The sequence below is a fragment of the Aulonocara sp. 'chitande type north' Nkhata Bay genome, linkage group LG22 (assembly GCF_057382095.1).
Source record: "Aulonocara sp. 'chitande type north' Nkhata Bay isolate Kocher_YH1m ecotype deep benthic linkage group LG22, A_spYH_male_GT1.1, whole genome shotgun sequence".
In the NCBI taxonomy this organism is placed as follows: domain Eukaryota; kingdom Metazoa; phylum Chordata; class Actinopteri; order Cichliformes; family Cichlidae; genus Aulonocara; species Aulonocara sp. 'chitande type north' Nkhata Bay.
Window position 1 is genome coordinate 35,431,166 of NC_141364.1, and position 12,594 is coordinate 35,443,759.

General features: G+C 38.8%; 1 protein-coding gene across 1 annotated transcript in view; it reads left to right on the forward strand.

The window, feature by feature from the left end:
* The first annotated feature begins 6,238 nt into the window (after nt 1-6,238).
* Nucleotides 6,239-12,594, forward strand: part of nxph1 (neurexophilin 1) — a 70,637-nt gene continuing 64,281 nt past the window's right edge. Inside the window, exon 1 of the mRNA XM_086279216.1 lies at nt 6,239-6,658. Coding sequence (XP_086135342.1) covers nt 6,605-6,658 — 54 coding nt within the window. The 5' untranslated portion in view covers nt 6,239-6,604. The remainder of the gene's footprint in view (nt 6,659-12,594) is intronic.

Genomic DNA, 12,594 nt, shown 5'->3' on the forward strand with positions numbered 1-12,594 from the left:
GAGAGGTCATCCCTGGACTGCCAGTAAAAACCAAATGTGCTGCCTCTACTAGTCCATAAATTCTGGGATTGCAGGACAGCATTGTCGTGAAGAAACCTGTTACAAATGCATTTTAATAAAGTTTATTTTTAACATTACTTGCAGTGTATGTTCATAATAGAGTTGATACACTCCTTATTAGTTGCAAGTATTTAACTCCATGATGTGAAGGAGGGTGCTGAAGGTAGACTGGTTCACACTGACACTAACATAGAGCATAAGCAAGGAGAGGCTGCCTTAGGAATGTGTTGGGGTTATGGGAGGATGGCGTTCCTGCACTGGCGATAGCGCAGCAAGGCACAGAAACTTCAAGGTGTCGGGTTAAGGTTGACACCAACCTAGAGGAAGCATGTCTGTAACAACTGCAGTAGTAGGGAGCAGTTGTTTTTCTGCTCTTTTCAGGGAGATGCCCGACTGGAGGAGAAGAAACGCGAGCCGGACACCGGACTCACTGTGCACAGTTTGGTGTTATAATTGATTGAAAATGTGAATGAAATAAAAATGTTCGGTGTGATAATAGATTACAAACTGATACTAATTTGAAAAAAATGTTTCTATAATGCATAAAGTTGAATATCTGTCTAACCAAAGTGCTCATAGATCATTGTATTATTCTGTGGTCCGGCCACCTCTCAGTTATTGTGCTGAGTTATGAAACACATATGATATCAATTAAAATCCTTAACAACTTTGAGCAAAGAGCAGTCAAAACAGTTTGCTGATGTGATCTCTTCTGCATCGTTACTGGTTGACTTAATCAATTAATTACTAAAATCATCGAGAGAAAACTTGATGAGAAAACACTGTAGTCAATCTTTTAATTATTATTACACTTTAGTGCAGTAATAACCGATTTCACCAGCAGATGTCAGTAAAAGATTGCTTAAAGTACGCAGACTGCCCAGTTAGACCTGGATTTTGGTTTGGTGCTGCCTATTAATTCCTGACTGAAGACATGCAGCGGTACAAGCCTCAAATACAACATTCAGTTAAAACTGAAAATTAGTTTTATTGCTCTTTTGAGAAGCTGGATGACCTTTGGAGCCGTCTGAACCTTATTAAGTCTCTAGCTGACATGGCTCATAGCTTGCGCTTGTACTCCTGCTTCACTAAAAGACAAAGGAGGAGCAGTTAGCTGGAGAGGGATAGGTCAGTGTACATTAACCTCTGCCGTGAAAAAATGTTGCTGAAAACATTCAAACTGGAATCACATTGTGTGGTCAGTCATTCTGTCTGGGCTTAGAATGCTGCAGACTTGTGGCTTGTGCTGATATTTTCACTGCACACTGCTTTGTGTTGCAGAGGGATCTTGAAGGCAGTGATTCTGTCCTAATGCAGGAAGGTGCGTAGACAATTACATCTAATTTTCTAATTGTTTTACTCTGCCACTGATTACTTTTTTGTCCTCTGCTGTTGAAGGAATGTCATTTCTTTTATTGTTAGAGCCTCTGATTATGATTGGATGCTGGGAAGTAAAAAGAGACATAATGCATGGTTTTGGTCCCCTCATTTAATCAGCACTTCACATAACAATGTCTCTGTCTTCCAATTATATTCCCTCAGCCAAGAAAAGGATATCCTACAGCCTGCCCTGATCAATTAAGTCATTTCGTAAAATCTACTTCAAACAGTGATTTTGCTGTAACTACAGAGACATTAAAATTTGGTAAAAAGATTTCCATCATTCTTTATTTCAAATTTCTCCAAAGTCCAAAGATAGATAAATAAATAAATACATACATACATACATACATACATACATAAAGCACTGCCTCAGCCAGGAAAGCTGTCTGTTATGAGAAGGTTTTAAATTAGGCAGTACAGTGATCTGCAAAAGAGCAAAATCACAGAAAAGTTCTCATCTTGTGCTGTGAATCATATAAATCTGCCACTGCAAATATCAGGAAACAGTTTTTGCAGCACCAGATGGTGATGAAGAGTGACTTTGCGAACTTGGTGATCTCAGAAATCATGTCAGAATGCACACAACTCGCCAATGTTTACCAAACTCATGTTTGTTGAAAAAAATGGCAAAAATGGTCATGCATCCAGACACTTCATTTGGGTATTAAGTGGTAAGTCAAATACTCTAGCTGGAAGATTCGTTTGACAGTGAAATTTCAACTGGAGCAGCAGCGGCAGGCTTTCTAATTGTTTTCATTTGAGACTGATCATGGGTGGATTTACTCTAGTTGCAAAGTAAAATAACTGCTAAATCTACTGTAAACATTGCCCCCAAAAATCATCCTGTATGTTACAGTGTTCTAAAAATCCCTCAAATCTCAGAAATAACCTTGAAGAGAAAGTCTTGTCCAAAAAGTGACCAAAACTGTAAAGAAAAAGTAAAGTTGTGAAAAACCTGAATTATACTTTGAACTATTCTTTGAGAAGCTTATTGCAGACCCTTTTTGGGTTTATGGCAGCAAACCATAAAGAAGGAAGCCATGTACAGAAGTTAAGTCCTTAAAGTTTTTATCAGACGCAACTTTCAAATCTCTGTGTGGCTTTTACTTGAAGCCGTATTCATACCCTCTAATAAACCTACTTGCTCAAAGCTGAAGCTGGCAGTCATTCTAACTGTGATGAGGAAGCGATTGATGTGTAGCAGCTGCATCCTGTGACCAGCACTCTGCTCAGCCATTTGTCTCTGTCAGCTCCCCCTCAGCCCGCCCACCCCTAACATCATCTTGAAAAGCACTGGCAGCCCGAGCCTGACTGCAGACCGCCAGGCCTTTTGTCGCCACACATGGTGTGAAGTGCCCACCCCCACCCTTGCCCACCCAGCACCCCCACAGCCTGCCCTTTTGGTCAAGCCCAGTTTGATTCCTATCCCTTGCTCCAAATGTGGAATGACACTAGAGACGGCAGCTGGTTGGACAAACCTGCTGCCACTGCATCATGGCCATGCCTGAGGGCCCAAAGCAACATCTGCCCTCACAATCGGCGGTGGAGCCGAGCCAGCCGAACATATTCATGCCACCGGACGCCAGCATCACTCAGCTGGGCAATCATCCTCTTCCTCTCTCTTGTCTTTATCTGTTGCTCCTCCTCTTTGTAGCTCAATGATAAGCTATTAGGAAGAAGCTACCCTATAATTTCCCCCCAGCATTGAATGGGCGCCTAAAGGTGTGCTTTGAAAATTAGTGATTTGACCTACTGATTATGCACCGTCAATGAAAGATGGCTTGGTACTGGAAAGAGGAAGGAGTGCAGGTGGTTGATTGAGAAGTAAGAAATGTAGTCTTTCTTCCATTTTGTACGGGTTGGCAGCCTATGGACGTGTCCACATATCTCCTGTGAATGGTTCTCATTCTGTGACAGTGGCACAACTCAGCAGCTGAGCTTTAACTCTCTCTGCTTCACTGATGCTGTATAGTGCCCTTGAAAGGCGATGGGACTCGTAATTTCTCACTAACTATCCATGTTGGTGAATGTGAACACCTTCTGAAACATTTCCAAATGCACAAAATAGCTTCTCCACACAAATTCATCTTTTATTTATTTATTAATTTGTTTCTGCAGCAAGGTCAAGCCACCCTTAGCTGACTCTGTGGCTGTCATCTAAATGAGAAGCAGTCTTCTCATTCCTTGCCAGCCTCCTCATATTTTCAGGATTGGGCCATGAAATGAAAGACACACTTTACAGCCAGCGTTGACTGTAGCAACCTATGACAATAAATGTTTTGTTTCCCTGCACTAAAATGTGACACTTAAGGGCTCTACTCAGACCTTAATATGTGATGAGCTGCATTGGTTTGTACACTTGTGGAGGCTATACAGATAAGTTGCCACTGGACATCATTCAACATAAATTCAAAGCTAACGTATGTGGATTATTTTTGTTATTTGATTATGTCATTTTCCAATTATAACCCTTATAGTATTTGTTTGCTTGTTTTGTTTATAGAAAACATTTGGAGGAGAAAATTCCAAATATTCCCTTAACTGACTTTCATTTTGTGGCCTTTTTAAATCGACTAAATTATTTGAACTCCATCTACATTTGATTATTTTCTCTGATTGAAATACATCCTGTTTTATTGGCCACTGGCCAAAATTTTGACTGACCTGACACACAACTAATAGTTAAAGAGGGAAACGCTACACTGGTTTAAAAAATGTCCAAAATATGGTGATTAAAGCTGGGAATTTTTTCACTTAAATGAACTCAAGTCTTCAATGTGGAAACATAATGCTTGCAGGATGTATAGTTTTCAGTTTCTACTGTTTCGTTGATGAAACAGCCAAACAAAAATCTACCAACGTAACATGAATACAACATCGAGCTGAACGAATGAGGCAAAAAGCTCAATTTTCAATGTTTCACCTAAGTGTAAAATTGTGTCTGAATAACTAATAGACAGGGAAACTACAAACGTGCACCATTATAAACGAAACATTAAAAAAAAAGAAAAATGAAATAGGAATTCAGCATATAAAAATAAGTGGTACTCACACATTGATCAAGCACAGCAATGCACTTCTGTCGAATCACATATTTATAAAATGTTCCCGTCCTGGAATTTCCATGTAAGGCAATTATACCATGGTTAAGGAAAGGGAAAGATCTCAGTTACAGTCCTCATGGCAACCTTTTTAATTATGAATCTAACTATACGTTTGTATACCCAGCAGAGACATTTTTTTTTAAATTTACTGCATATCCAATAATATATGGATATTTTAAACAAATTAAACATAATAATTTTAAATGGAAAATCCTGATGTATAGAACTGCAAATATAACATTTTTACTTTGGGTTTCACTGCAAAGGTCCCGGTTCAACTTCAGCAAATTTGTCCTACTGAAAAATAGTATTTTTTTCTATGAAACATTTGATCAACAAGGGGGGATGTGGATTTTACCTTGAAATGTGAGCCCTTTGCCTTACTGTAGACCAGAATGCATTTCATTCCAGACACAATGGAAGTCAGATGGCCCTCGTGATTTATCGTCACCTTCACTACCACTGGATGCCATGCTGGTCCTGTGAAGGCTATCTGGACCATTCAGAGCAGGATCCCATCAGCCCCACTGTCTGAGTTATGGTGACACTTCCAGACCACTGCAATGTTGTAGCAATGAGCCTGCTGGGGATTTATTAAAGCGCAACCCCCCGCCCCCACCCGCCTTTTTCTTTTCTGCTCACCTCCCTGCCCCGTCTGTTCACTGCCAGAAAGGATCCTATCTGTCTATCCACAAACCAGAAACACATGCTCAGCATCTAAGCAGGCTTCAGTCACCTTGACTCGCTTCTGCTAGCATGGTGAGCAGATACACAGAATGACATACAGAAACACGTAAACACACAGCCATGTTTAGGAGGAACTGTCCTTTGGGTGAGTGGCACTGGGATAGCGTGTTTATTCGAGTTTCATTTTGCTTTGGTTTTCTGCAAAAGTTTATTTTCATTGAATCTTTTACCTGCGATATGCTCAAACAGATTTAAAAAATCGTACAGTTTTAATTGTGATTTATTTGGAAGACTTTGGGTAATGTTAAGAATACTAATAAACTGATGCATCCCTAAGGAATAATAATAATAATAAAAATAGCAGATTATTCAAAAAATACAAGTGTATTCATTTGTATTAGTAATATTACAGAAGAAGCTGTAATGTAAATGTAAACTTTAGCTATAAAATGTGTTAAACTAGATTTTATACAGTGAAAATCTGAAGCCTTTTAACTTTTAATTTGTTCAGTCAAAGTAGTTTTGGTCCCTTTTTCATGTTGATTTTTGTGTTGTTGCCATGCTTGAATTTAAATTGCATTTAAATAAACAGGATGGGTGTTGAACAGTGGTTGAAAATCTTTTTAAAGAAGACTGCTAACAGCAAATATACAGGAAAAGGGGAAATTATAAACAACAGCTACAGTGCTCTGTTTGTTTAGGTTTGAGGCTCCCTTGTTGAAGGGGGGCTGCCTAAAGTTATTGGCATCATAGTTCAGAATGTCCACTCATTCATCTATATCAGACGCACAAACCACAACCAAGGTAACCAGCATTTTCTCCACAAGCCTCTGTTACAAAACACGAGAGAGGGAAACTTAATGTTTCCTCACTACATCTTGGAATTTACTCCCGTTATTTTCCCCCCTGCCTTTTTTGCTCCCCCTCATCTCGTCCCTCCCCCCTAGAGCGAGAGTCTCCCTGGTTGTGTTGTAGCAGCGCGTTATAAAGCAGAAAGCCTCGCCATTCCTTTCAGATCGGAACGCTCCAACCGCTGAGCGTGCTGTCCATTAGACAGTCAAGACCTGAACGTGCTCACAACTATGACCCTCCTGCTCCCTCTACCTGGATTAACTCTTAAGTAAGCGCTGGTTGTCGCTACCTGGTCCCTCTAACGTCAAGCCGCGGCAGCAGCCTCACCGGCCGATCGATCCTGTTCCCAATCTGCAACTCTCTGCTTTGTTCTCTTGCCATGGGGTTCGTTGTTTCCTTGTTGCCTGGGCAGCTGATGGGCTTGATTGTGCTGTGAAGTGGATACAAGGTGGATTTATGGTCGTCAAAGCCGAAACTACCATCCGAGGGAAATTAGTGGAAGTTTGAGCTCCGGGAGGATGCAGGTGACGTGTTGGTGCGCCGTGTTCCTTCTGACGCCTGCGCTTTACCTGGTGAGTTAGATTTTTCTTCTAGTTCAACTTTTCTGCACTTCGGTTTTATTCTGCCAGGAAGAAGAAAAGCCGTGTTTGTTGTTGTTTCCACACTGTGTGAGGTCTGTTACCCTTTCAAGCGTGCGTACTCCAAATGCATTTACATTGGCGGTGAGACTGGCGACTGTTCGGGGGATTCCACCTTATATTGCACTGCTTAAAGTATAGAAGTGGAATTCAAAGTTTAGATACACACTTTATTATAACTATGGAACAGTAGGACTTGTGACGGGTGTGCCTTACGCTCAAATTCGCTGTGCGTAATATGCGCGAAGGAAATTCCCTCAAATATATTACATGGTATGTTTTAAAATTATACTTTTCATTTTGAACAGGTACAAATTGTAACACCTACATGTTCGATTGCAGACAGACACAGCAGTAGAAATGTCTCATGAGGGCGCCCTAACAAACCAAAACTCCCGATCAGTCGGGTCGTCTTACGCAAACTGTGGAGCCTCTTAGGCTGGAAAGCAACGAGAGACGGAAGTTGGAGTTTGGGATCGGTTTTGAGAAATGTGACAAATGAGCTTTTCTGCATACTTTAGAATGATTTCTTTAGCTACTTAATAAATAAATAAATAAATAAATAAATAAATAAATAAATAAATAAATAAATCCTGTGAGCAGATTAAACAACTGAAACGTATTTCGCAAAAAACTAACAACGTGTTAGCTTGAAAAGACGCAATTCAGCTTCGGGTTAATATAATACAAGTCTAGTCATAAGTGGGGTTTTTATTTTGAGATAGCAAGAAAACAAAACAAAACAACAAACAACAAACAATAAACAAACAAACAAACAAACAAAACCAATACTGATTTAGGCTCATCTGGCCGCACAAACGTGATTTAACAAACTGTTGATGATTGTCTACTTGGAAAAGAGCGAGATATAAGCTTTATTCTCGGGCCTGATATTTCGTATAATTTGAGAAAACAAAAAGTGGAAACATAAATTTGATTCTATTTCATTTTTTTCTTCGTCTTCTATAACTCTTTAATTTAGCCGAGCAAATGCCATAACAGTGGAGTTACATATATATATTGCAGACAATATTCCGTTTCATTGAAGCAGAGCATTCACGGGGTAATTTCAGGTTCTCTGAAAACAGCTGTAGTCATTAAGAAATCATAATTCTTTTTGGTTTGTTTGTTTTAAATAAACAATGACCAACTAACTAAACACACAGCCGTATTTAAGTAACTTTCCCTTTCTTTGTCCCGGATAATATCTGTGTATCAGTTTTGCGGCGGTATTATGGGTCGTATCCACACACCCCCCTTCCCCCCCTTCCCCAAAATACACGACTCATTTATTTAAAATAAAATAAAATAAAATATAGGGGAAACATGTTTCGGAGGGGAGCTGGCCAAGGTGCTGAAATCATTGAGCGCACACTCTGAAGCATACACAGAAACACGGAGACTTCACAGGAAATATAACAGGCCTAAACACAAGATTATTTTAAAATTCAAATTGAAATGTTCACTGTGAACTAAACTTAGAAGCCTGTGTTGTGTGACCACTTTTTGACACCATTCTCTTCTTGACATTAATTTGCAAGTGGACTCCAATCTTTGGGGAGTACTCTCTGAAATCCCCCCTTAATATTTCCTTGTCCTGTTTCTGTTTCAAATTTTGAGGCATGGTATCAGTTATAGTAATTAAAAAAGATTGTGAATTTATTGTAGAATTGTCACACATTCCACAATATCCATTTTTAAATATTGTGGAATGGTAATGTCAATTCACAGTACAATAAATCCTGTTTGGCATGTTGAATTGAGTATGGAATGAACACACACACACACACACACACACACACACACACACACACACACACACACACACACACACACACACACACACACACACACACCGACAACTCGGCTAGGATAAGCAGAGCTTATAATAGAGCCCGTTAACTATCAGCCTTATCCACCGCAACGAGGATTAGAGCTGAACTTTGATGGTTTTATTTTGTGTTAAAGGCTCTTGTCTCTGCTTAAGCCTCTTGTCTGAGAGCTGTGCCTTGACCCTGATAACAACACAGTCTAGGTAAACCGCTGCACATGTAAGACACAGCAGAACTTTTACTTAAAATGACCACTATTTAATTTTCACGCGTCTTATTTCCATCTTATTATTACAATTATTTATGTAAGTGTAGTGTTCACATTGATTTATTTAAACAGTTGTTATGGATAATATTTTGAAGCTTCATTCTGTCTTTCTTTGACACCTTATGAAACGGTAATCTAAAACTATATTTAATTACAGTGCATTCATTTCATTAAAGTGTCATAGTTTCTTCATTACTGTTTAAATATGTCTACACACCCATCCTTATTGTCCACTTATGCAATTCAGGGACCTCACCTATGCCCGTTATTATATTATATTATATTATATTATATTATATTATATTATATTATATTATATTATATTATATTATATTATATTATATTATATTAATTACACAACCTTTCCTCTTGTGGTAATGATCTTATTATCTTGCTGGAACATTCTATTTATTTTAATTTTGTCTCATGTTGTATTATTATTTGATGCTGTAGTGACTCTTTTTTGTGGTTGGATGATCTCATCAGTTTGTCTTGTACTTATTTTTATAGTTAATAGATAGAAATTCTGACAACATGAGAGATTTAAGGATTTGAGTCACTGACAACAACTTAAATACCAAACTGGCCTCGAGACAGGATACTGTCAGACAGTGAGGTCTTTCGGGTCTGTAACTCCCACTGTCACCACTGCTACTGCCCCCCAATCCCCTGCTCCCTTCCCTCTCACCCTTGGGACTAAAGGATGCAGTGGTCCCATTGGCACCAGTCGTCGTAGTCCTATTAAAGTGTTATTATAAACCAGTGCATTGGATCCTACAATGTCAAACTGTCTGTATGGGAGGCAGGAAAGAAAGTCCCACTGTGATGACTACAGCACACCTTACACAGTGTGACCAGCCTTTTATCACTACCTCCACCGTTCTCCTGACCCCCTTCTCAGCACAAACTTCACATCTACATTCCTCTATAATCCCCCCCCCCCCCCCCCCCCAAAAAAAAAACAAAACAAAACAACAACAACAAAAAAAAAACCCAATATACTTTCGTTGAGCTGTTTGAAGCTTAAATCAAGAGCGGGCCAGCATTAATTGAATTATATAGCAAATGGATTCTTGTAAATGCCCACATGCTGTGCAACTGAAGATAAATACACACATACACACAAGTGGACAAGTGCATTGTGTGGTCATCAAGTAAGAGCTGCTGAATGTGTGAAGCTTTCCTTTTTCAGTCCAGATGTCGACTAAGTGAACATTTCTCTCAGTTCCTTCTTCAACCTTTGTGCTACTTAGCTTTTAAAGCAGCATGGAGGCGTCACTTTAGAGCTATGAGAGCTTGGCTGCTGGAAAGAGCCAAGTACAAAAGGGCTCAGAGTTCAGTCTCAGATAACAACAATGCAATTCCCCCACTGCTGCTGTTCCTGCCGCTGCCTTAGTGGTCTCAGCTCAGCCCAGCTACCCAGCTCTGTTACACTCACTGGTTTTCATTTAGTGACTCCACTGAGTCTTTAGTGACTAGTCACCAGCTGCTGTGAATTATTTCATCTACATCAGGGGTTTGCAATGTGAAGATTCACGAGGAGGTTTGGATTGTTCGGAAAAACGTTCCATTTGTTTTCGGAGAGGTTGAAGAGTGCTTCTGTAGGTTTTGTGGGAATTTAGTCCTTTATTATTTAGTCCGTTATAGTCCTTTTGTATTCTTACTGACCACTTGAAGGGCTTTAGTACAAGCCACATTCATGTAGCATTAATATACATCTATGGTCAGTTTAGAATCCTCAACAAGCCAACATGCAGGTCTTATTGGAGAGAACCCACGCGAGCACAGGGTGAGCACGCAAACTTCATACAAAAGAGGTCCCTGCTTGGATTTGAACCCAGGACTTTCTTTCTGTGAGTATTCATCCTATCACCATGCTGCCCCTAACCTTTTATTTTAAATGACAGAAATAAAACCTCGTGTTTTTCATGGCACCAGTCTCAAAGCACACACGTTTTGATAAGCCTTTGATATTTTGATCTTTAGCAGACAGGAAAATTTGATCAGTTTATCACAGTCGGTTTCATTCTTGTTTATACTGTCTGTCCTTCCAACAATAACACAAATCAGAGATGATTAAAATAAAAATCAGCACTATTTCTTTTTGCTTAATAAATAACTGATTTGAGGAATTTTAAAACCTTTTCCCCACTCCCCACGTTGTTATTTAGAATTTCAATTGGCATCAAGAAAGATAATTATTATGGTAAAACTGTATTCATTAGAGAAGGTTTAAAAGAATTAGTAAAACTAGATATATCTACCCATTAAAATTTCAAAGTAATCTATGAGAAAAGCAAACAATAAAAATATTCTTCTGGGAAAAAGATAATCGAAGGATAGAATCAAACTGTGATTCAAATCCAGACTTTTTCTCTGTTGTTTAAAAATGAAAATAGAAATAAATAATACATAAAGAAAGCTCGCAAATAAATGACTCACTTTTTCATAATTATTTTCAAGCCTAAATATATCAAATTCTTTATGAATTACTTCATGAAATTTATGAATGACCAATCTAATACTTTTGCCTTACAAGTTTATTTTATTCTACGTTTGAGATATTAGGCTGCATCGGTTTATTAGTCAAACAGGACAGTATTTTCATTTTTATGTCTATCAACCATTAAAATGACATTCAGCAGTGGTAATGAAATGGTTATTGGAGAATTTAGTCTATTTTATATATTGGAGCCAGTTTTACATCTTTAAATGAATATCATACAAATCACAAGATCTTGTGATAAATCATTGTTGTTATATATATATATATATATATATATATATATATATATATATATATATATATATATATATATATATGTATATATATATATATATATATATATATATATATATATATATATATATATATATATATATGTAAGGCCCATGCTAAAACAACTAGAAAATAATCTTGGAACCTCATGTGTGGAGTTCACCTTTGACCTTCAATCAGGACACTGCTGTGCGTCTGGGCAGGCAGACTGATTGTGTAGAACTTTAAATTGATGCATCAAGGAGACTCAGTTTTCACACTGCATGAACTGTAACCTCTGTGATCCTGCCTGTGAGTTCCGGATTGTCTGAGCTCAGACAGTTTTCTCCCACAAACAGTCAAAACAGCACTTGACCTTGGTGTTTTACCATAAAGTCAGTGGTAATCGCACCTACTGTGGTGCGTGGAATCGGCACTTAAGTCCGTTGCTTATTTCTTTTCTCTGCATGCACCATCCAGGGATGATTATTCACATCCAGATGAGGGCAAATGAGGGATATGTGCCTTAGATTTGCATCTCTGTTGATGTTAAAGGAGAGAGGAATCAACCTTAAATATTCCCACAACAGCCCCGCAGACTTTGCAGCCATAGAAAATGGTAGTATTGTCAATGTGTGTGTGTGTGTGTGTTGCTAGTGCATTATGTTTGAAATGGTAAGAGTGTGTGATTAATGACTACAGCCTCTATTCTCTGCTCCTTGCATTGCTCCAGATTTTCAATCGTGTTCGCAGTTCAAAGGTTAAAGCTGGAGCTGATCGTTGAAGGGTGTTGTTCTGAAAAATCCAGCCCTGCTTACGACCTGGGTTTGATCCTGAGGGAAGCCTCAACCCACCCCCCACCCAGCACTTGCTCCCCTCTCCACATAGAGCAATCCTTTTATGGCGAAGTGTGTGACACCTTGATAGCAGCACTTTGAAGCAGCCCATGAAGCAAAGTGTTTCTAAAGGAAAGAAGGGACTAGATAACCTCATTCCACCTGCTTTACATTTC